Genomic DNA, 24,480 nt, shown 5'->3' on the forward strand with positions numbered 1-24,480 from the left:
TTCAGTGAAGTGTTCGAAATACAGGTCTCAGACAGAGACAGACAGAGAGACGGCTCTCTCATGAACAAGTCTTCACATGTTAAAACATCAGTAGATCTGCAAATTACATTTTAATTTTCTGCCATTATTATTGCTAAAGACAGCTCAGTAAAGTTCGATGTTGGTGGAGACGTGATGTCAGCATCACTAACTGATTGTAAGATCCTGAAATGAGGATGGAAATAGAAAGGCTGTTGTATGAAGTCAGGGACATATGTTTTAAAGTAGTTTTAATATGATGTCAAACTGTTACTTGTTTTTCTTAAACTGCTGTTATGAAACTTTTACTGAAGTCAAATATCTAAAGACTTCTTTCACCACTGGACGATGTGGAGCTCAGTCACTTTTACAGGAGACATGCTGTCCCTGATTCAAGCGGCTGGTCAGTGGGGGCGCTAATGCTCTGAAGAGAGAATCATCGACTGCCAGGAAAGAAGAAGAAGAAGAAGAAGAAGGGTCGGCCCCTGTCTTCTATTAGGTCCTCAGACAACATATATCTAGCTGTGAATCGGTAAGCGAGCATTATTCTTGAAACTACATACACGTGACGATGAGTGGAAGAGGCAAAGGCGGGAAAGGACTCGGTAAAGGAGGTGCTAAGCGTCACCGTAAAGTCCTCCGTGATAACATCCAGGGAATCACTAAGCCCGCTATCCGCCGTCTGGCTCGCCGTGGTGGAGTGAAGCGTATCTCCGGTCTGATCTACGAGGAGACCCGCGGTGTGTTGAAGGTGTTTCTGGAGAACGTCATCCGTGATGCCGTCACCTACACCGAGCACGCTAAGAGAAAGACCGTGACCGCCATGGATGTGGTGTACGCTCTGAAGAGACAGGGACGCACTCTGTACGGCTTCGGAGGTTAAACTTTCACTGTACAACAACAACGGCAACAACGGCTCTTTTAAGAGCCACGCACTGAATCAAATGAGAGCGTGAACTTCCTGATGATGACGTCAGTCCAAACACAGCATCATGTTACTTATTTAAAGCTCAAGTTTTGAGGAGTCATTCCTGTCTGTGATCGTTAAATCACTGCGATTGTTAAATATAGTGAGGAGACTAAGTGCTCAAGTGAAAAGTATGATACCTGACAATGAAAAGAAGAATATCATCCAAGTATGTGGGCACACTTATTTAAGGTTCTTAATCACTCGATGAAAGAACACATTGCTATGAATCAAAGACAAGTAGGGGGGACCGGGGCAATGTAAACATTTAAATCTGTTTAATTGAAATAGTCAGTTTAATAATTAAAATATTTTATTAAAATTAGGGAATAAAATCGGTGTTAAGACTATTTCAAATAAACTTAATCTGCTGTGGTATCCAATCAAGATCCCTATTTTGTATGTGGTAGAAATTCTAAGCAAAAATATATTTTTCCACATAACTTCTCGTGGAAGCTCGTTGTATTTGAATTATGTTAACTGATTAACACAATTAAATGTGGAGGTAATATTCACTTAAACAGTGCAGTGAGTATATATCACTTTAACTTGATTTTTATTGGAGGAATTAAATGTGTTGCACTCCCGGTCTCCCACACAAACAGTGGCTCTACGGACCGTGCAACCTTCGGTCCATGTTTAAAGCGGGCACATTTCTTACTCCCGTGAAACACGTTTCGAAAACGTAATCCAATATGTATAGCCTACTGTACCTGTTTGACAATAGGTGCGGGCATCCTGAGTCCTAACCGATGCCTCTACCAGCAAGACAAACATTTGTTTGGACAATAGAGATGTTTCGGTCCTGAACGATTCGTTCAAAAAGAACGAATCTTTTCAGTGAACGGAATGATCCGTTCACTTTCAAGCATCAAAGTCGTTCCTTTCGTTCATTTGGCTCCCCACTTCTTCTTTTAGGAAACCAGACTGATTGATGTTAGCACGAGCCAATTGCGTTTCAGAGGAGGGCTGTTTGTATCACATCTAATGTATCAAATCACCATCATTGGTTAGGAGAACGACTGAACGTATCATCGTTCATGAACGAGTGACAGTGACTGAACGTATCGCTTGACCGAATGTCTCTCTCTCTCTCTCTCTCTCTCTCTCTCTCTCTCTCTCGTTCACTGAACGAAGCGACCTGATTAGGTGCATCTGTACATACAAGTCAATTCACAGACTCAGACTCTGATTAAATATATTACATCCTCAGGCCCTGTGAATATATAAGGAGCCTCATTCACCTCCGTTAAACTTTAAAAACAACATATCATAAAAACGGTGATGCAGACTCGCAGCGCTGAGAGGGAGAGAGCATCTGCACAGAGGGAGGGGGGGAGCGGGTCATCGCGGACTGAAGTGATGACGAGATATAAAAGTTTGATCATAAAGCCTGATCATCTACAGCTCTGTGTAAAATATATGTAGTACACAGCGGACTGCAGTCTCTGTTGACAGACAGATCTGAACACAGGTCCACGTTATTAAACGTCTGTGTTCTCCCCGCGCTGCGTTATAAACTATGATGAACTGATCGCACAATGAAGTTGTAGTCTTCGTATTTTATTTTATGTATTGTGTTTTGTACAGATATGGACGTATGTGTCTGAAATAAAGAAATAAAGTAAAGTACAATACTAGAAACGATATTACAACAGCTCAAAAATAAACTGACACAACAGCAAGATGAGATAACACATGAATGTTTATTTTTATATAAATATAATATTTTCTTTTTAATATAGTTGGGCCAAGTAACTGTTATTTTGTGATGATTGAACAAGAAGACCAGTAATGCAATGGGAGCCGTATTGTTCGTGAACGAGTGAGAGTGAGTTACGGGTAAACCGGAAATGTCACTGAACGACCTGGTGAACGAATGTAATGAACGAATCGTTCAGCTGAACGAGATCCGAAGATCCGGGTCACTGAAGTGAACGAGAGTTGACATCTCTATTGGACAAGCCATCGTTCGTCGGTAGATGGGACACAGTATCATCAAATGTATAGAATAAAGCTCGTAGTTTAGTGGTGGGTGGTCCTGAAAAGGACCTTTGGGTTGTTGCACATATCAGCGCGTTTACTTGGAGCTGGTGTACTTGGTCACCGCCTTGGTTCCCTCAGACACGGCGTGCTTGGCCAGTTCACCGGGCAGCAGCAGGCGGACGGCGGTCTGGATCTCCCTGGAGGTGATGGTGGAGCGCTTGTTGTAGTGAGCCAGACGGGAGGCCTCACCGGCGATGCGCTCAAAGATGTCGCTCACAAAGGAGTTCATGATACCCATGGCTTTAGAGGAGATCCCGGTGTCGGGGTTAGAGATGTTTCGGTCCTGAACGATTCGTTCAAAAAGAACGAATCTTTTCAGTGAACGGAATGATCCGTTCACTTTCAAGCATCAAAGTCGTTCCTTTCGTTCACTTGGCTCCCCACTTCTTCTTTTAGGAAACCAGACTGATTGATGTTAGCACGAGCCAATTGCGTTTCAGAGGAGGGCTGTTTGTATCACATCTAATGTATCAAATCACCATCATTGGTTAGGAGAACGACTGAACGTATCATCGTTCATGAACGAGTGACAGTGACTGAACGTATCGCTTGACCGAATGTCTCTCTCTCTCTCTCTCTCTCTCTCTCTCTCTCTCTCTCTCTCTCTCTCTCTCTCTCTCTCTCGTTCACTGAACGAAGCGACCTGATTAGGTGCATCTGTACATACAAGTCAATTCACAGACTCAGACTCTGATTAAATATATTACATCATCAGGCCCTGTGAATATATAAGGAGCCTCATTCACCTCCGTTAAACTTTAAAAACAACATATCATAAAAACGGTGATGCAGACTCGCAGCGCTGAGAGGGAGAGAGCATCTGCACAGAGGGAGGGGGGGAGCGGGTCATCGCGGACTGAAGTGATGACGAGATATAAAAGTTTGATCATAAAGCCTGATCATCTACAGCTCTGTGTAAAATATATGTAGTACACAGCGGACTGCAGTCTCTGTTGACAGACAGATCTGAACACAGGTCCACGTTATTAAACGTCTGTGTTCTCCCCGCGCTGCGTTATAAACTATGATGAACTGATCGCACAATGAAGTTGTAGTCTTCGTATTTTATTTTATGTATTGTGTTTTGTACAGATATGGACGTATGTGTCTGAAATAAAGAAATAAAGTAAAGTACAATACTAGAAATGATATTACAACAGCTCAAAAATAAACTGACACAACAACAAGATGAGATAACACATGAATGTTTATTTTTATATAAATATAATATTTTCTTTTTAATATAGTTGGGCCAAGTAACTGTTATTTTGTGATGATTGAACAAGAAGACCAGTAATGCAATGGGAGCCGTATTGTTCGTGAACGAGTGAGAGTGAGTTACGGGTAAACCGGAAATGTCACTGAACGACCTGGTGAACGAATGTAATGAACGAATCGTTCAGCTGAACGAGATCCGAAGATCCGGGTCACTGAAGTGAACGAGAGTTGACATCTCTAGTCGGGGTGGACCTGCTTCAGGACTTTGTACACGTAGATGGCGTAGCTCTCCCTCCTGGTCTTTCTCCTCTTCTTGCCGGTCTTGGTGGCTTTCGACACGGCTTTCTTTGAACCCTTCTTGGGCGCCTTGACGGTTTCTGACATATTTGCTCAGATTACTTCTTCTCTCAGACAGATGGGACTGTCGGTGTCGGGACGTTCTTTATGTACGTGCCTGATGCAAATAAGCTCGTGCTCGTGCTCTTGCAGGATTGGCTGAGATGTGTGAGCACAGTACGAGCACCCGGGGGTGGGGGTGGGGGGGTGTAATCATTTACCGCCAACCCTACAGTGAGTATCTAGAGTGAGTTAACTATTTTGTAGCCTATGTCTGTGTCAGTCTTAAGTAATATAATAATCCCCAGTGAATAGTGATGCCTCAATTTACCATCAGAAGTAGTGTAGACCGACCGATGCTGGTCACTAATCAAGCACAACATAGCACCCTGCATCGCGCTGAAACAAACAGCAGTGATGATTAACAGCACAAAGAAAATAAGCCGAGAAATGTCCGGAGAGAGAGAGAGAGAGAGAGAGAGAGAGAGAGAGAGAGAGAGAGAGAGAGATTCGGTCAAGCGAAATGTCTCCTGTAAAAGTGACTGAGCTCCACATCGTCCAGTGGTGGAAGAAGTCTTTACATATTTGAATTCAGTAAAAGTTTCATAACAGCAGTTTAAGAAAAACAAGTAAAAGTTTGACATCATATTAAAACTACTTTAAACATATTTCCCTGACTTGATACAACAGCCTTTCTATTTCCATCCTCATTTCAGGATCTTACAATCAGTTAGTGATGCTGACATCATGTCTCCACCAACATCGAACTTTACTGAGCTGTCTTTAGCAATAAGGATTGACGTTCAATTGTTTTAAAACTACTTTAATACATAAAGTTAAAGTTAAAAATATGTGAGGCACTCAGAGGGGATAAGGCCTTAATGGCTGAAACACATAGGCATGTTTTTACTGAGTCTGTAACCCGGAAGACAGACAGGCTTTATATTAATTAGAGCCTCAAATCTTTTCAATCACTTCAAACTTGGATCCCCACACTGAAGAGCACCAGAGCAACACCTTCTTCATACCCATGCCACACTCCATGTATATATTTTATTGACCAATTTAAAACACCTCTTGATAACCTCATACACAGCTGCCTTTCTATCGTCATCCTCAGTTCAGGATCTTACAATGTAGTGATGCTAACATCGCGTCCCCACAAACATCCAATTTCTACTGACCTGTCTTTAGCAATAATGTTTTTAGAAGAGTAAAATGTAATTTGTAGATCTACTGATGTTTTCAACATGTGGAGGACTTGTTCATGAGACAGCCATCTGCCTTTCTGTCTCTGCTAACAGTGGAACATGAGACTTTCAGGTACTGCAAGGATGATGAGAGATACCAGTGTAGCTATTAGCAACTTCATTTAACTTCCTGTTTACATCTCGTGGGTCCCTCCCTATATATGTTCCCCCTGTAAACATATACTATTACTACAAACAGAAACTCCAGCCTGCTGTGTATTTCATACACTTGCTTTTGGGTTATACTCTTGCACATTTCAGCAGCTCTGATTCAGACCAGACAGTTTCCTCTCTGTTATCCCTGGATGCAAAACCACTGAGGAAATCTCTCTGCTAGATTGCGCTGTGATCCATCCCAGAGATATATTCCTGTGAATCAGCTTCACTGTGCAGATGGATAAAGACCCAGATTGTTGCTTCATGTTGTGGATTAAACAGATGCTGGGAGCGATGTGAGGCAGAGAAAGGCGTGCTCCTCAGACTTGTGAACATGATGAAAGAAACTTTGAAGTGTGTTCTAGATAAAGAAATGATCTTGAAGATTTTCATTTAAATTAATGTTAAGTCACTATCTTTGCGAATGAGGTAACACAATGGTGATTGAGCCTTTAGCCGACTGATGAAAGCCTTTGCATTTGCAGAATTACAGACTGGGTGTTTGGTGCGACTTTTGTTGAAAAAATCACAAGCGGTGCCCAGTTAGTGAAGCGTTTTCCATCACCCAGCAGTGGTTGGTCTGCCAGAGAGGGTAGACAGAGCTAAGCGGCTGCTTTTCCGGTCTCTGCAAGTGTTGTGAGCAAACAGTAATCTACTATGGCTGAACAAACACAGAAAAGATCGATGACTACATATACAACTTCAAAAAGAAGTGAAAACTCAAAGAAAAATCCAAAGAAAAATAAATAACTTCGACGCTCAGATGAAGGCAAACAGTCTAAAAAGGAAAGCGACTATCAGCAAGGAAAATCAAGAGTTACAACCGGATCCAACCGTGGACGTCTGGTTATATCAGAGGTATGCGCCCACACCGTCCTATTCAATATGCATTTAATAACCTGAAGTTTAATCTATGAAACATGTTTTTATATATTTTAATATTTTAAGTGCATGTTTGTTGTTTCAGGGAGGTTTTACAGGTCTCTAATATGCAGTAGGACCCGGAAGTAAAATTCACCTTTCAACAGCAACTTAAAACTGCTTTCCCTTCCTGTACAGACGTGTCATGTGTTGGATCTTTCCAGATAAGGTCCTGATGAGTCAGTTTTTTGTTAGGTTGAAATCCCATCTGATGATGTCAACGGTCTGTTCTGCTGCAACTCTGTTCTGATGATTGTATTTGTTGATACCGTCTGGAAACTCTGGAGAGATTCAACACTCTGCCATTGGATCCCATCAAGAAAGGGAAAGAATGACTCGACACTCTGTTAACGTGGCTCCGTCCCAGGTGGAGCTTCCTGTCCTCTTGTCCTGCGAGTCTTGAGGTGCTGAACTGACTTCATCACAGCTGCAGCTCAGTGCAGCAGCTGCTCTGAAGTTCAGACTTTACTTGGTAATAATACAAGCGTCCATGAAGTCAGTATTTACACATGACTTAATGAACCACAGCACCAGAGGAACCTGTTCTTACTCTGAGCTCAGTTGTTACTAAATGTTTCCATCTCACAGTTATAGGACAGACAGCATGTTGGTGTTGAGTGATGCAGCTTCATGACCGCTCCACAGAGCTCAGCAGCAGCTCAGGTACATCCCCGCGAACAGAGCCAGGAGCTACCTGCTCTGTTGCTGTAATTTCAGCACCTCGGACAGCGACTGCCACACCAGGCTCCCAGGACAAGAGAACAGGGAAATCCACACAGCTGTGGCTTTTGTCAAAGCAATGGACCTTTGTTCACAGGAGATCTTAACTGCTCTCATCATTTATCAAAACAATCTGTGTCACTGTAAACAGAGGACATGTTACCTGCTGCATCTTAATAGCAGGGCAATACTTGTTTTCACCAGTAGTTGTCAGTAGCAGCTTATGTCAGTGACAGGTCTTCGTGGTTTAAAGCACAAGACAGTCAGGACATCAGCAAATGAGCAGATATTTATCCAAGACTGTTTGTGTAAAAATCTGAAATCTGGATTTTCATCATTCTGTCTGTGTAACAGCAAATATGTTGTCTTGCTCGAGTCAATGAAGAGTTGAAACAATTCATATCCAATCATTTCATACTAACTACATGTCAGCCAGGGTTCCTATGCACAGCACTATTTCTGCCACTTCCCTGGTTATTAAAAATAGTGTCTCAGCATTTAATAATAATAATAATAATAATAATAATAATAATAATAAAACAACATTGTGCAGCTTTATTTTTCATTTAAAATTCTAACCTCTCTCACTCTGTTTGTGTTGCGGGTCAGCCGAACCCTCCTGCTCCCAGTTTGCCACACCTCTGAGCTAAGATCTCACACTCCTCACACCTGAGACTCACCTGTCATCAGTGGAGCTGAGGATGTAATAAATCCCAGTGTTTCTCCCTTTAACTTGTGCTTCAGACGCCAAGCTGTATGGTGCTACTTGTTGTATCTTTGCCTGTTGAAATCCTTTTCTGTTGATGTTTTATTTATTCTTTTAACTACACCTCCTTATTATTCCACATTTAGTTTATTTCACAGATTAATTATCTTATGGCTCTCTTATGTCTTCACATTATTAAAGTCTAAAAAGTAAAAGTGTGTTTATAAGGGTTAGTTTGTGTGAGGAACACAAATGTTCACATTTGTTCTCTGACTTTTTTATATCAACTTTACTCTGCACATTTCTATTACAGACCTTCAGAGGACTTGTTATGATTTAAGTGAAGTGTGTTTCTGCTAACAGCTCTTGTCTAATGTGCACACTGAGTTGGGTACACACTGTAATGTAAGTTTAATGTGTCTGTAAACACATGTTTATGAAATGCTGTAAATAAAGTCATTGTGTTTAATAGTAAGGGTGGACATCTTCATTTAGAGAAAAATGTGTAAATCTCAGGAAGTTTGGTGAGCTTTTATTTTGGTAGTTCATTAGAGTTACTTCCTCTTTGTGTCAGGATTGTTCAGTGGAAAACATTTGTGACATTAAAAACACAATCAGCCAAATATGAACCAAAGTGAAGCCTCGTCCAGCAACATTTAGACCACAGGACTGAAAGGAGACTCTCCCTCCTGCAGAGAACACAGAGACACTGAGGAACCAGAATAACAGAACGCAAACCCAGGATAAAGAGGTTGAGTGAATGTGGTGCTGAAGGTGTGGAGGTGGATCAGTGTGTCAGAGGAGACTCTGTAGAAGGACAGAGTGCCAGCAGGACAGTCCACATACACTGCTACTCTGTGAGAGACCGAGGAGGAGGAGGGAGGGAGGACTGTTCTTCTGTTATTGTGGCTGACAGAGTAACCTTCATCAGTACAGATTAGACTCCAGGACTGGTCATTCCATCCAAAAACACAGTCATGACTGTTTCCTTTCCTTCTGACTCCTCTGTAACTCACTGATATATAAACCTTTTGTCTCCACTCGACCTCCCAGTAACAGCGACCAGTCAGACCATTACTACACAGCAGCTGACGCCAGTGGTCAAATCTGTCTGGATGATCAGGATATGACAGATGCTCTTCCACACGTGTCACCTTCCTGTTGTTGTCAGACAGTTGGAGCTTTCTGTTTACTGTGTTTGAGTCCAGAGTGAGTTCACAGAAATCTGATGGCGAGAAAAAGACACAACACAGCAGCAGTTTATCATCAGAAACACCTGAAGGGTTTATTCTATGTTAACTGACAGTCTGCTGTTTGGTCATCATGAGTCAAACTGATTCCACACTTACACTTCTTCACACCAGGCTTTAACCTCAGCTCTCCACCATGGCCCACCCTGGAGGAAGAAACACAGTCAGAATGATTTTCTATCCAACATGAGTCTTAACTGCTGTTCAACATGAAGCAGTGTTCCTCAGTTTGTCACTGTGACAGAGAAACAGGCTGAAACTCATCTGTGTCAACTGTCTGCATCAGTCTGTCACTTTATCTGAGAGAAGAAGAAGAAGAAGAAGAAGAAGAAGAAGAAGAAGAAGAAGACAATGTGATCTGCACATATTAGATTAATGTTCACAGAGAAGTTTTTTATTGTCTAATTGTTTGAAGAGTCTTTGAAGAGACTTTGTAATTTTAGCCTGTGTGAACTGAACTTTGAGTGACACCTTTTTAAGTATGAACTTCAAAAACAATGAGCAGAAGGATACATATACAGTATCTTTTTTAAGTAGAGGCACCTGCAGTTCTTGTTGTCTGTCCATACCTGAGCGTGTCAAGTCTCCAGTGTGGGTCCTCCAGTCCAGCAGACAGCAGCTTCACGCCTTGTTCTCCTGGATGATTGTAGCTCAGGTCAAGCTCTCTCAGATGGGAGGGGTTGGAGCTCAGAGCTGAGGCCAGAGACGAACACCCTTCATCTGTGATCAGACAGCCTGACAGACTGGAAATAAAATGATGTCATTAAAAAAATCTTACTGATTTTGAAAGCAAAATATATCAAGTGTCGTTCAATCAGCCTCATACTGACCTGAGAGTTTCCAATGTGCAATGTTCACTCTGCAGTCCAGCAGACAGCAGCTTCACTCCTGAATCCTGCAAGTCGTTGTTACTCAGGTCCAGCTCTATCAGACTAGAGGACTGGGAGCTAATGACTGAGGACAGAGCTTCACAGCTTCTCTCTGACAGATTACAGCCACTCAGCCTGAAGAAGAATCAACAGAGAACAATCACAAACAATTTTTAGTTTGTTTTTTCTGAATAAAGAAAAGCTTCTTTAAACTTGTATAGTTAGGTGTGTGTGTGTGTGTGTGTGTGTGTGTGTGTGTGTGCACACACACACACAGAGCTTTGTTGGAGGCCTTGACCACTGGCAGCAGCCTCAGAAGAGCCTCCTCTGAAGCAGAATATTTCTTCAGGTCAAACACGTCCAGATCTTTTTCTGTTGACAGCAAGATGAAGACCAGAGCTGACCACTGAGCAGGAGACAGTTTATCTGTGGAGAGACGTCCTGATCTCAGGGACTGTTGGATCTGCTCCACTAGTGAACAATCATTCAGTTCATTCAGACAGTGGAACAGATTTATGCTTTTCTCTGGAGAGAGACACTGACTGATCATCTTCTTGATGTACTGGACTGTTGTTTTATTGGTCTGTGAGATATGTCCTGTCTGTGTCAGCAGACCTTGCATGAGAGTCTGATTGGTCTGCAGTGAAAGACCCAGGAGGAAGCGGAGGAACAAGTCCAGGTGTCCGTTTGGACTCTGTAAGGCCTTATCCACAGCACTCTGGTGGAGATGTTTCAGATTATGTTTGGTCATGAAGATTTTATAGATCAGTGACATTTGTCTGTCTGACATCAGATTGACACCAGAGTTGATGAACGTCAGATGGACATAAAGAGCAGCCAGAAACTCCTGAACACTCAGATGGACGAAGCAGAACACCTTGTCCTGGTACAGTCCTCTCTCCTCTTTAAAGATCTGTGTGAACACTCCTGAGTACACTGAGGCTGCTCTGATATCGATGCCACACTCTGTCAGGTCTGACTCGTAGAAGATCAGGTTTCCTTTCTGCAGCTGCTCAAAAGCCAGTTTTCCCAGAGACTCAATCATCTTCCTGCTCTCTGGACTCCAGTGTTGATCCGTCTCAGCTCCTCCATCATACTTGATGTTCTTCAGTTTGGACTGAACCACCAGGAAGTGGATGTACATCTCAGTCAGGGTCTTGGGCAGCTCTCCTCCCCCTCTGGTCTTCAACACATCCTCCAGAACTGTAGCAGTGATCCAGCAGAAGACTGGGATGTGGCACATGATGTGGAGGCTTCTTGATGTCTTGATGTGGGAGATGATTCTGCTGGCCTGCTCCTCATCTCTGAATCTCTTCCCGAAGTACTCCTCCTTCTGTGGGTCAGTGAACCCTCTGACCTCTGTCACCATGTCAACACAATTAGAAGGGATCTGATTGGCTGCTGCAGGTCGTGTGGTTATCCAGAGGCGAGCAGAGGGAAGCAGGTTCTTTCTGATGAGGTTTGTCAGCAGCACATCCACTGAGCTGGACTCTGTAACATCAGTCAGGATCTCATTGTTGTGGAAGTCCAGAGGAAGTCGACACTCATCCAGACCGTCAAAGATGAACACAACCTGGAACTCTTCAAAACTGCAGATTCCTGCTTCTTTGGTTTCAGTGAAGAAGTGATGAACAAGTTCCACCAAGCTGAACTTTTTCTCTTTCAGCACATTCAGCTCTCTGAAGGTGAATGGAAATGTGAACTGTATGTCCTGGTTGGCTTTGTCTTCAGCCCAGTCCAGAGTGAACTTCTGTGTTAAGACTGTTTTCCCAATGCCAGCCACTCCCTTTGTCATCACTGTTCTGATTGGTCGATCTCTTCCAGGTGAGGCTTTAAAGATGTCTTCTTGTCTGATGGTTGTTTCTGGTCTGTTTGGTTTCCTGGATGCTGATTCAATCTGTCTGACCTCGTGTTCATCATTGACCTCTCCAGTCCCTCCCTCTGTGATGTAGAGCTCTGTGTAGATCTGATTCAGAAGGGTTGGGTTTCCTGCTTTAGCAATCCCCTCAAACACACACTGGAACTTCTCCTTCAGGTTAGACTTCAGTTTACGCTGACAAGCTGGAATAACAGTTCCTGAATGAACAAACAAGAAATGTGATCAATAAGTTGAAGCTATAATCAATCTGATGATTTTAAACTTAAAGACATCAGGATGGTGTTTATTTTCTTCCTCTCTGAAATCTCTTCAGCACATCAGGTGTGAACAGTTTCTCACAGTTCATAGATCTCGTAAGTGGCCACCGGCATTTGGTTTGTGTATTCATGCTCCGGGGTTTGAGCGGCGTGCCCCGGAACTTGTATAAAAGGTCAGGTGTGTCGTCGCACGCCAACTTTTAAATTGAAACCAGGAGCTTATTGTGTGTGTGCAGGAAGTTCAGAAGGTATGTGGCGTTAAATAATTTTGTTATGGTTAAACTCTGTTGTTTATGCTTATCTGATTGTATTTTGTGTAATTGATCACGAGCAGTGAGTAAATGGAGGCATACCTGTCGCCAGTCCAAAATTTGCACCCTTGGAAGGCGAAGCGAGGTAATTGTTTCCTACGTTTTTAATGACCGTTAATACCTTGTTGTATAGTGATTTAAAAGGATAATGCAACATTGTAATTTACTGACGCCGTTTGTTTGATCACATTTTAACTTTGTTATGATAAATGAAATTGTTTGTATGTTTATAAGTGTGTGTGTGTGTGTGCGTGTGCGTGAACTGACAATGATTTTGTATGTTTTAGTTTCACAGTGTTTAACAAATAAGGACAAGATGCCGAGGGCAGCTACAGATCTGATAAAATGTGTGCATCATATTAACAGCAGAGTTTTAAATGTGACCCTCTCCCATGTTGCCTCCATTTCCTCTTTCCATCATGTTAAATGTGTTAAATCCTCTTACTGCTCTGCAGACAGTCAGCCAGCTCCTCCTGCTTCATTCTCCTCAGGAAGTACAGTGTGATCTTCACAAATGCCTCTCTGCTTCTCCTCCTCTGCTCTTCCTCCTCACTGTCCAACACCTCATCCTCCCTCTGAATCTCTAAGCATTCTGGGTAATCTGAACTCAGAGCCCTCTTGATCTCCTTCAGCTCGTTCTTCACAAAACTGACAATGTTCTCCTCCAGCAGCTGGAACAGAACAAGAAGTGAACTTTGACTTGTAGAAGTCAACATCAGATCATCAGTGACAGACAGAAAGCCTGCTGGTCTGCAGAGAGCAGCATGGAGACTGGATCACAATGGTAGTTCAGTATTTAGTCTGTGGATGGTCCTGTCTCCTAGAAATTAAGTTGATATAAAATGGGATTCATGTTGGAGAAATATCCTGGTCTGGTTTCACACAGAAAAGATCTGCAGTGACTTTGGACACGATGTGTTTATTAGAATGAAGCTGAAACCACAAACTGTCATTAGCATGAACCAAAGTGTTTCTGTTGTTTCAAACACAAACTGGACTCAGTCTGTGAACTCTGCTCTCTGCTGCCAAAGTCTGTGTGAGACCACCATCCACCACGACCTCTGACCTCTGACCTCTGACTCTGTGCTGCTCAGCAATGTAACGCTTCATTCAGTCAATAAAACACTGACTGTGAACATAATTCAGACAGAGATGATGTTTGCAGTGTAATCAGGAAACAATTCAGTAACATACAAATGTAATTTTAAGTACACTTTGATTCTCAGTAGTAACTGTGTTTGTTCATTTACACACCATTAATATGGAGTCCAGCTGTGTTTGATGCTGCTGGGCAGACTGAGCAATGGGAACCTCTGATCTCTGCTGCTGAACTCTGTGGAACAGATATAATATAATGTACTGTATATAATATAAAGACACAGTGTTACATGTGATAGATTCTATCAAGTGGATCCTGTTAGATCCTCCTACAAACACAGGACACACATGAAGGTACATGCTCAGTACAGTTATTGATGTGTAAAATAGTTTCCTGCTGTTGGATCCTGATAGAAACACAAACACTGATAAATGTTCAGGTTCAGACATAAAACACTGCTGACATGTTGGATTTTAAAGGTTTTAATACAGAACAACAGAAACATGTTCTGTTTTAAATTCTTACCTTTGACAGTCAGAGTTATTTACATCTTTGAAATTAATTAGTTCATCCATAGACCGGTCACTCTTGAAGGACACACAGCTGGGTTCAGGTCCAGGAGAATCTGGTCTCTCATGTTCGACACTGAGAGAATCACAAACTCTGATGAACGTTCATAAACACTGAAAATCTTCCAGAATTATTGCTGCTGAAAATTATTAAAGTTTTAATACTGATAACAACAAACTTTGAGATAAATGATTACTTTTGATCCTCAGACTGCTGGCCATCTTTGAAAACAATAAATCGACCCACAGACTGGTCACTCTTGAAGGACACACAGCTGGGCTCAGGTCCAGGTCCAGGTCCAGGTCCAGGTCCAGCAGAGTCTGGTCTGAGCTGCTGCTCTGGCCTTCAACACAACACACACAGAGCTGTGAGTGTGAATAATGATGGTGCAGTGATTTGAGTGCTGAGCTCTGACGTGGAGAAGAGTCATGGACAGTTAGAGATCCTCATCTCACCTCTGAGCTTTGGTCTGGCTGTCATGTTCTCCATAACGCGTTATTTTAGAGGGAGGGGCTCCCTCCTCTCTGTCCTCACACTGACTCATAGCAGAGCCCCCACCTTCACACAAACACAACAACATGCTCATTCATTACAACCAGCTTTACATCACAGAGACACACACTGCTCTCTACCACAGTGTCATTCCTGATTCTACCACCAGATGGCAACAAAGGAAGAAATGATTCAAAGATTTCCACTGTGGATAAATGTAGAAGAATATATTCCTTTTTATACAGCTGTACTTTTTGTCCACTAGAGAGCTCATATGGATTCATTTATAGTTCACTTCTGTTCAAAGTGAGGACATGCAAAATCAACTTAACATGTGGCAGGATAAAGAAAATACTCACCAGGTGACTTCAGGTCCACGTTCTACATTCACCTGTAGAGGAAACACAAAGAGAGAAACTGCTACTGATCATTTTTCATAAGTTCTTCTTCAACAATCTGAGGATGCTGTCACATAGAATAACTTCACAGTCAAAGTCTAGAAACATGAACATGACATTAAATCAGTGTAACCTACAACCAGAGTCCAGAACAGTTCAGTCAGGACATGAATGAATAAAGTCAGAGGGACACAGGATAATATCTGATTTCACTGCAGTTCATACTTAATTACATCTTTCTCTTGTCTGATTTATTCTAACAGGAAAAAAAATATATCTGGAGATTTTATATAAAAAAGAAACACGCTCATAAAAACAAACTGTCCCATCATCAACGTCATTTTCTGTCAGCTTTAACTCAACACAAAATAACTGAACAAAGATGAAGTAGGTGTGGTGTAGTTATTAATATTAATACAACAATCTTCATAAATCGACAGCAAAGAAAACGACCCAGAAATGCACATCTACTACCAGTGTGTTTTACCAAATATGTTTCTATGTCTCAAAATAAACAAAAACCCTGAGTATGTCTAGCACCAAAACTCATTTGAAGCTGAAAACAACGTTTAAACTCACTGTTGACTTTCACCAATTTTATCCAAGACCTCCATCTTTATTTCTCAACTTTAACAAATAAGTGAAAGTGCCTCAAAAGGACCATCAAAAATGTTTGTTACTAATCAAATGGATATTATAGAAAATATTGTCTGAAAACAAATTTAAATAGTAAATGTTTTAAAAGTTTGTTCTTTAAAACATTTTTAGACACTGCACAAATCCACAGGGCTGAACAATTAATTGAAATTCAGCCCAAATCGCAATATGGGCTACTGCAATTTTAAATCGCAGGAAGCGCATTTTAATTCAAATATTGTGTTGCAGAGATGCTGTGGCCTACACATCATACATAGACAAAAGTATCAAATATCTTCACTAGGTACAGATCCCTGCAAAAATCACACCATGATCACTAATTTTTCAATTACAATGAGAATAATGATGTAAAAATGATAATTCCCTTTAATATCGCAAATCATATCGAAATCGCAATGTAGCTCTCCCCATTGCTTTTCCCTCTACACTAATGACTGCACCTCAGGGGACCCCTCTGTGAAACTTCTGAAGTTTGCAGTCTGCTTACAGATAATACGTATTGCTGTAACTCTAGTAAATGTTGACTTGAAATAATTCACATCACTCTTTTAAACGTTGTTTTGAGCTAAATGTGGCAAAATGTTGCGACATTTAAAATTAGTGCCCCGTACAATGGATGGTAAACGGTTAACTTTCATTTTGACCTATTATTGTTTCCAATGCTGTGACTGACAAATGAACTGAGTGGCATTACAATACACTGGATTGGTGACACTAACCGGGTAGATGTTCTATGATGGCTGTGAAGGACATTTTTATGTTAACCTGTTTGATCATGTGTTAAAATGTATTTAATATTATAGAGTTAATAATCATGGTATAATCAGCTCAGGTTAATTTTAAGGATATGTATTGTCTGCTCCTCTCCAGGGTCTTGTGCATGATTTACTGTTGCTCCTTCTGTCTTAGAGAGATAGTTGTTGGCCTTGTCTGGGCTGAGAGCTCCAGGGCAAGGGGTAAACTCTAGATAGCCAGGCGCTTCAGCTAAAGTCATAACAATAACACCTTACTTTGTCTCTGTGAGAGGGAGTTCATTCTGTAATGTATAACACACACTGTGAACCTTGATTCTGTGTCAGTCAGCTAGACAGCTGCGTTCTGTGTAGTACTGGTCTGACCCAGCTCAAGTTGTTAATTGCTTTTACTCATCTTTTAATATTCTTCAATTAAATGACATCAAAAGACAACTTTGTTTCCCTGAGAACTTTATTGGTCTCGTCATCAGAAAATTGCCACCACTACTTGGCGACGAGGATGGGATTCGACGCCTGATCGGACTCTGCCGGACTGGCAGAAAAGCGCAGCTGACCGCCTTGCGGAGCCCGGCCAGCGCTCGGATCCTATCGAAAGGGAAAAGAACCAACCCAAAACCGCGTGCAAAGAAACAATACAACGGTGAGAGAAAATTTTAATTAATTTTGAAATTTTCCAATGATGTCTAGTTGTTGAGTATTGATTTTTGAGTAGGCTAAAGGTTTACCGGTAAAAGAAGAAAAAGCTTAAAATCCCACGGACCGTGTCGCCAAGGAGAGAGTCCGGCTGACTCGTAAATGACTGATACCAAGGTTGTTTATTAAAGTAGAGAGAGGGCTTCACAGGGTCGGTGATAGACGTGTCATAGTACTTAACAGTAGTTGGGAGTCCGGTGACTCATAGATAACTGATACCAAGGTTGTGTATTCAAATAGGAGGTAAGTTAAGGCTAGGGATAGGATGGGTAGGGCTCAGAGCAAGCAGTCTCGCGAACCGGACCCAGGTCCGAAACCTAAATTCCAATCAGACATGATTAAAGTGACGGAGTCAAAGCACCCAGGAAGTGGTGATCAATTATCAAAACGGGTAGAATTGGGTTTCCCTCAACAGGGCAGTTTCAGTCTCCGCCAACTTGACCAGTTACGTGAAATATTAGAGAGTATATGTTCACGCAAAGAACAGAAAGACAGAAAGAAAGTATAGATAACTACATGCCTACAAACGGTCCAGATAAAGAGTATGAGGACAGATGGTTTGGCCAAGTTGTTGAACCAGAGAGAATAAGTTTAACTCACGTATACTGGAAAAGTTTGTTGTCTGCTGTTGCCGTTTCCCTGTCCTCTCTCCAAACGTGTGTTTTTCAGAGAAATATAATGCATGCACCTCTGGCTAAACCACGAGACTGGGAGTGGCAAGATCCAGGACACTGGGTTCGTTAGAGGGCCGCTTGTCATGACTTTGTTCGCCGTCGAGGATCCTAAGAGAATACAGCGCACAAGGTGATGTATATCGTACGAGACTGACAACAGCTGTACATGTGCAAAAATGTCACACCACGTGGTTTGCTTACTGATGCCTATATAACCATGGCTTCACCTGAAATTCCACCTTATCTGTCGACAGTCCCAGAATGTCTCTGGGCCAGACATAAATATGATGTAGGTCTCATGAAGAAGTCAGAACCTTTAATCATTCATCCAAAATCAGACTACAGGCCTGTTCAAAACAATATCCTCTCAAATAAATAAATAAAGAAGTAAAATAAAGATGCAGTAAACAGAATTATGCCAGTTTTTGAGTCCCTTTAAAAGAGGGATCATTATACTTTGTGAAACATCTCCAGTCAGGACTCCTATGTTTCCTGTAAAGAAAATTAGAAACCAGGGTGCACCCACAGAATGGAGATTTGTACAAGATCTGCAAGCAGTAAATGCTGCAGTTCACCTAAGAGTTCCTGAGGTACCAAATCCACACAGAATCTTGCTGCAAGTACCACCACTACTCATTTTTCGGTTGTCGACCTCACTAATGCGATATTTTTTCGGTCCCAGTACACCCCGATAGCCAGTACTGGTTTGCGTTCTCGTTTAAAGGTAAAATGTATACATGGACACGTTGCGTCCAAGTTTATTCTGAGTCTCCCGCGCACTTCCATCAACAGCTGACTCAAAATTTGCTAAACTTTTCCATCAGGCTCCACCCTCATTCAGTACATTCGATCAAAAGGTGTGTAGCCCTTCAGCTGAAGCCTATCAAGAAGACACACTCGCACTGCTGATGTTCCTAGCAGAAAATGGCCACATAACAAGTCTCACAAAACTGCAGTTTGCTCAAACTAAAGAAACCTATCTGGGACATGTGATCACAGCAGAGGGCGAATCCCTCTCTCCCAAACGTGTTCAGGCTGTACCGGAGCTCCCCAAACCGGTAACAAACAAATAAATGATGAGTTTCCTGTGCATGACGTCATATTCCCGACAATGGATCCCTAACTACTCTGAACAACAAGCTCCTCTCTCATCTTTGACTCATGACAACAACTCTCTGCCCATGCTAAGATCACGTGGACACCTGAAGCCCAACAGGTTTTCACTGATTTAAAATCCACACTTAAAAGTGTTCCAACTCTAGGTTTACCTGACCCTGATAAACCTTTTGTAACGTTTGTGGATAACAAAGCATGCTATTCAACATCAGTGTTGTGCCAAAAACACTGTGTTAGATAACGTCCTGTTGCCTTTAAAAATCGTAATAATGATAATAATAATAATAATAATAATAATAATAAAGCTGGATCCAGTGGCAATAATCTCTCTCTGTGTCAGAGCTGCAGCAGCTGCAGGAAAGCTGCACTAGCCTCTGGATACTCAGTAGAGTACTCTGATTTGACTCTTGTGTTTCCACATGCTGTCACACACATTCTACACACTCAGAAAACATCACAACTTTCTGCGCAGCGCTGGTTTAAGTATCACACTACCTTATTGGACATGCCTAACATCACTGTAAAAAAAATGTTCTGTTCTTAACCCCGCCTCCCTCCTGCCCACTGAGGAGGATGGAGAGGCTGATGACTCACATGACTGTGTTCAAGTTTTACAGGAAGTTTGCTCTCCCAGAGTGGATCTGAAAGATGTACCCATTCCAAATGCTGACCTCGAGTTTTTCGTTGATTGCTCTGCCTCACGTGATGAAAAAGGGAAGAATCAAACGGGGTTTGCAGTAGTTACACAACATGAAGTTTTGATATCAGGTAAATTACCCTCACACTATTTTGCTCAAGCAGCTGAACTTGTCGCCCTCACAGAAGCCTGTAAACAAGCTGCTGGTAAATCTGTTAACATCTACACTGACTCTCGATACGCATTTGGAATAGTGCATGACTTTGGTGCTCTCTGGAGACACGGAGGATTTTAAAATCCTCAGGTAAACCTGTTTCTAACCTTATTTTTTGGTCTCATCACTCCTCGATGCTGTTTTACTCCCCTCAGCAGTTTCTGTAATCAAGTGTGAAGCACACACACACGACGTGATGATGCTGCTTCTTGTGGAAATGCGTCAGCGGACACAGCTGCAAAGGCAGCAGCCCGCTCTGGTGGTGTATTTAACAAGTTCTCATCCTCACATTTGTCTGACACTCCACCTGATCTAACAGCCTTCACTCACATGGCTACACAATCTGAAAAAACACTTTGGTCAAGATTGGTTGGTTTACCACACGCTCTTTTCACTTTGTATGCACGCCTGGCTCACGGAAAAGATCACGTGGGTAAGGGGGAATGTGTGATGCCATTAATTCATGCTGGTATACCTGAGGATTTTCTGTTGTTGCTAAACATTTCTGCAAAAACTGTGTTATCTGTGCAACTCACAATGCAGTGGGTGCTCCAAAAGTCCCACAGCACAGTCATCCGCCCAATCCGATCCCAATCCAATCCGCCCCTACAGGCCCAGGACAACATTGGATGATGGATTTCATTATACTCTGTCTGTGAAGGTAAAACGTGCTGTTTGGTCATGGTGGACATGTTCAGTAAATGGGTTTAAGTTTTCCTCCCCAGCAAACAGGATTCAACAGCAGAGGCAAAAGCCCTGCTCATGGAAGTGATTCCCCGGTGGGGGATCCCTGGTAAGATGAGCTGTGGTGATGGTCTTACTGTCATTCATCAAGCCATCTGCGTCCATCTCAATCCACAATGTATATTTTTATAACATTTATTAAATATCTACTTATGTGTCAGTTGTGATTTTTAGTTTTGTTTAGAAACTGATGTTGGTATTTTTATGTGCCTGATTGTGTTGTAGTGTTACATGTGGTGTCTTGACTGTGATTGAAGCTGCTGTAGCAGTGAAATTTCCTGTAAAGGATTAATAAAGTATCTAACTAACTAATTTACTAACCATATAACTAATATCAAAGGAAATGTCTGAAGTTTTGGGGTTTGATTTACACCACTGCTCCTATCAGCCACAGAGTGCAGGTGCAGTAGAGTGTGAAAATGGTTCCTTCAAAGCTAAAGCTAAATGCTAAAGCTAAGGATGCTGCACTTATATGGGTAAAGATGTATCTGCTCGTGCTGTTTCACATGCGGACGCACATGTGAGATAAGCGCAGGCTGAGCACTTTTCAGATAATTACTGGGTACACTTAACAGCTTCCCTTTCAGCCCTTCACCTCCAAGTGAAGGCTGCACTGCCTAAACAGGCCACTGGTCCTCAACACAACACCCAGCCTGGTGACTGGGTGCTCAAAGATTTCAGGAGAAAGCAATGGAAGCAAGGGCGTTTCACCGGCCCTTTCCAGGTCCTCCTAACCCCACACAACCCTCTCAAAGTCCAAGGGAGGGCCACTTGGGTCCACACCAGCCACTGCAAACTGGCTCCTTTTCCAACAGGGGAGCCTCTGAGGAAATGATTTACAACCTTTGGAATATACAAGTTTTGTCTCCTTTTGGGGAGAACCTGAATGAAATAAAAAGGCTGAAAAGCCAAAATTTGACAACTGGGAAGTGAGCCTAGCGCCACCCTACCCTACAGCTGCGTTGGAACCTAAAGTAAGAGGCAGTGGTGAAACAAGCGCCCTCCTCCAAAAGTAGCGTGCCAAGCTCCATCTCATTAGTGGCCTTTGGTGCTGCCCCAGAATGGATTGTCAACGACCGTGGTGACCATTCCGGCAGCCTGGATATGTTGTTTAACTTTTGTAATATTGATCGTCATTTTTCCTTTGTTATGGTTCGAAATGCAACAGCAGACAACCAGAGTTGATAACCTGACTACTAGTGTGACGCACACACGACCTGACCAATAAAACAAACCAGACTAACGCGTGAGTTTGACTAAACAGCAGACGTTCAAAGCACTGATCCAAACTGACTCTGACCTCCCTGATGACCCCTGCTCACCTGACCTTTTCCCTTGACACAGACATGATATCACACATGGGTAAGTATTGACAATTCTCACAGGACAGCAGATATCACAATGATTTTCACCATGATTCCTTTACTCCCCTTCTGTGTGACGAGTGTAATTAAACTGTAAAACAGGGTTTACATTCTTGTGTTGCTGAAGGCTTATATACTCATACACTCGAATTTAATTATCAGTTAATGATAAAAAGTGGATAGTTGTGAAGGAAATTTTTATCTTAACCTGTTTGATCATGTGTTAAAATTTATTTAATATTATAGAGTTAATAATCATTGGTATAATCAGCTCAGGTTAATTTTAAGGATATGTATTGTCTGCTCCTCTCCAGGGTCTTGTGCATGATTTACTGTTGCTCCTTCTGTCTTAGAGAGATAGTTGGTGGCCTTGTCTGGGCTGAGAGCTCCAGGGCAAGGGGTAAACTCTAGATAGTCAGGCGCTTCAGCTAAAGTCATAACAATAACACCTTACTTTGTCTCTGTGAGAGGGAGTTCATTCTGTAATGTATAACACACACTGTGAACCTTGATTCTGTGTCAGTCAGCTAGACAGCTGCGTTCTGAGCAGTACTGGTCTGACCCAGCTCGAGTTGTTAATTGCTTTTACTCATCTTTTAATATTCTTCAATTAAATGACATCAAAAGACAACTTTGTTTCCCTAATAACTTTATTGGTCTCGTCATCAGAAAATTGCCACCACAATGGCCAGTTAAATATTTGTGTCAAGCATCTTTTTCTAATTTGTAGCTACTTTGCAGGAACATCCATATTTGAAGCATTTACTATTGCAGAGTTATTATAGTGTATTATTATTGTTGTAAATGTTAATGTTTGGTTTATAGTTTTAGTAGTCTTTTTATTTGTCAGGGGCGTTATTCATGATAAAATAACAGCATTTATGTCGGGTTTTCAACAGTAACAGTCATTATTTATAGTTATATTACCAAAGACATTCAAAAGCAAATAGGTTCTGTTACCCCATTTTCTACATAAAACTAGACAGTGACAAAGTTTGCCTTTCACTTCAAGAATTCAACATTCTACAGATAGCCTACAGCTCGCTCAAAACAACTTAGTTTGGAGCCTCGGCGTTCGGACGGGGCGGGGTTAGGGGGGAAACACACCGGAAAGAGAAAGACTTATGCTGATATTTAGCAAACGCAGCAAACGCAGCAAACGCAGCAAACATGGGTTCTCAGATCACTTTAACAGCCACTCACACAAACATTATGAAAACTGTTGTTACGTTACCTTCTGATGGAGAGAAGAATCTGCATGAGGTCGAGGAGTGAAATGAAACTAACAAGCAGCTTCAAACAGGAAACCAACCAGAGAAAGAACAAACATGTAACTGACAAAAGGAGGTTTTCAACAGTGTTCCGCAAACGAAAATTAAGACGATCAGACGTCAACGATCATTTTTCCATGACAAAGACGAGACGTTGTCGAGTTAAAAATAGATCTTTGACAATAAAAACTCAGACGACAAGTATGTTTTGTTTTCGTTAACGAGACGAGACTCAAATGTTAGCGGTGGCTGTCGGACATTAAAATCCAATTTCAACCCTCAAGCACCAGTTAGAGAAAGTTTATCACCACCTTCGTGACACCCGTTATCTCTGTTAACTCAGGCTTCCTGCTTCACGCTCTGTGCACGCTCACAGAAAAAGGGGGTGTGTACGCGTCATGTGACGCTTCTTCCGCACTTAAAGCAATACTTACCTTTCTGGCATGTCCCTCAGCACTTAGTTAAAATTTGAACAAGAACAACTCCGCCTCCCTTCAAAGTCCCACCCTCTTCCCCCTGCCTGACCTCTGACGCTCCCCTCCCTCCCTCCCTCCCTCCTCCTCCATGCATCCCTGACGCGTGCGGTGAGAGAAGTAGCGCGAGTGAAACGGGTCAATGGAGTCGGAGTCAGAGTCAGAGTCAGAGGCACAGGTAAATTAAAACTAACCAACAGTAATTAAATAATATTCAATTCTGCATGTGGTATAAAATAAAATTCCCTCCCTCGTAACGTTTAGTTACCTTTTGTGGTCTGACGAACTACCAACGTTGCTATCGTAATTATAGCATTTCATCGCCTGTTTGTTTACAGTCAAATGCGTTGTTTTTCGGCAGAATTAATATTTTCTTGCCGTCATAACGTCTTACCTTGCCTGAATTGTCCCGGTAACGT

The 24,480-nt window shown here is 42.1% G+C and overlaps 3 protein-coding genes across 4 annotated transcripts; 1 reads left to right on the top strand and 2 right to left on the bottom strand.

Annotated features, from left to right (window-relative positions):
- Window positions 1-589: 589 nt before the first annotated feature.
- On the top strand, window positions 590-901 carry LOC138595246 (histone H4). Its single transcript, XM_069666607.1, has one exon. It carries the CDS (start codon window positions 590-592, stop codon window positions 899-901), a length of 312 nt encoding a protein of 103 aa, XP_069522708.1.
- Window positions 902-3,065: 2,164 nt separating this feature from the next.
- LOC138594448 (histone H2B 3-like) lies at window positions 3,066-7,228 on the bottom strand. Of its 2 annotated transcripts, XM_069665536.1 has the most exons (3): window positions 7,031-7,228; window positions 4,498-4,570; window positions 3,066-3,298 (listed from the first exon to the last, which is right to left on the bottom strand). In XM_069665536.1, the coding sequence occupies exons 1-3, from the start codon at window positions 7,118-7,120 to the stop codon at window positions 3,066-3,068; spliced, it is 396 nt and encodes a 131-aa protein (XP_069521637.1). In that variant the 5' UTR covers window positions 7,121-7,228. The 2 variants fall into 2 exon arrangements, with proteins under 2 accessions (XP_069521637.1, XP_069521639.1); XM_069665538.1 differs by lacking the exon at window positions 7,031-7,228 and having other exon boundaries at window positions 4,498-4,633.
- Window positions 7,229-8,857: 1,629 nt separating this feature from the next.
- On the bottom strand, window positions 8,858-23,948 carry LOC138595275 (NLR family CARD domain-containing protein 3-like). Its single transcript, XM_069666640.1, has 12 exons — window positions 23,552-23,948; window positions 15,425-15,456; window positions 15,029-15,131; window positions 14,770-14,916; window positions 14,529-14,648; window positions 14,159-14,237; window positions 13,350-13,575; window positions 10,733-12,533; window positions 10,419-10,592; window positions 10,158-10,331; window positions 9,688-9,734; window positions 8,858-9,563 (listed from the first exon to the last, which is right to left on the bottom strand). The coding sequence occupies exons 3-12, from the start codon at window positions 15,115-15,117 to the stop codon at window positions 8,995-8,997; spliced, it is 3,426 nt and encodes a 1,141-aa protein (XP_069522741.1). The 5' UTR covers window positions 15,118-15,131; window positions 15,425-15,456; window positions 23,552-23,948; the 3' UTR covers window positions 8,858-8,994.
- Window positions 23,949-24,480: the final 532 nt, after the last annotated feature.

Source organism: Semicossyphus pulcher, unplaced genomic scaffold (genome assembly GCF_022749685.1).
Source record: "Semicossyphus pulcher isolate SPU_LCO1_2020_fin unplaced genomic scaffold, fSemPul1.0.p SCAF_17, whole genome shotgun sequence".
Taxonomy (NCBI): Eukaryota; Metazoa; Chordata; class Actinopteri; order Labriformes; family Labridae; genus Semicossyphus; species Semicossyphus pulcher.

Excerpts from the sequence above, each read along its gene's own strand:
- LOC138595246 (XM_069666607.1), top strand. The coding sequence starts at position 590 with ATGAGTGGAAGAGGCAAAGGCGGGAAAGGACTCGGTAAAGGAGGTGCT.
- LOC138594448 (XM_069665536.1), bottom strand. The coding sequence starts at position 7,120 with ATGGGATTTCAACCTAACAAAAAACTGACTCATCAGGACCTTATCTGG. Across the intron at positions 4,571-7,030 it reads CTGTACAGGAAGGGAAAGCA|ACCGGCAAGAAGAGGAGAAA; the intron begins GTTTTAAGTTGC and ends AAAGCCACCAAG. Across the intron at positions 3,299-4,497 it reads CAAAGTCCTGAAGCAGGTCC|ACCCCGACACCGGGATCTCC; the intron begins ACCCCGACTAGA and ends GAAACATCTCTA.
- LOC138595275 (XM_069666640.1), bottom strand. The coding sequence starts at position 15,117 with ATGAGTCAGTGTGAGGACAGAGAGGAGGGAGCCCCTCCCTCTAAAATA. Across the intron at positions 10,593-10,732 it reads AAGGCCTCCAACAAAGCTCT|GCTGAGTGGCTGTAATCTGT; the intron begins GTGTGTGTGTGT and ends ATTCTTCTTCAG. Across the intron at positions 10,332-10,418 it reads TGCACATTGGAAACTCTCAG|TCTGTCAGGCTGTCTGATCA; the intron begins GTCAGTATGAGG and ends TTTTATTTCCAG.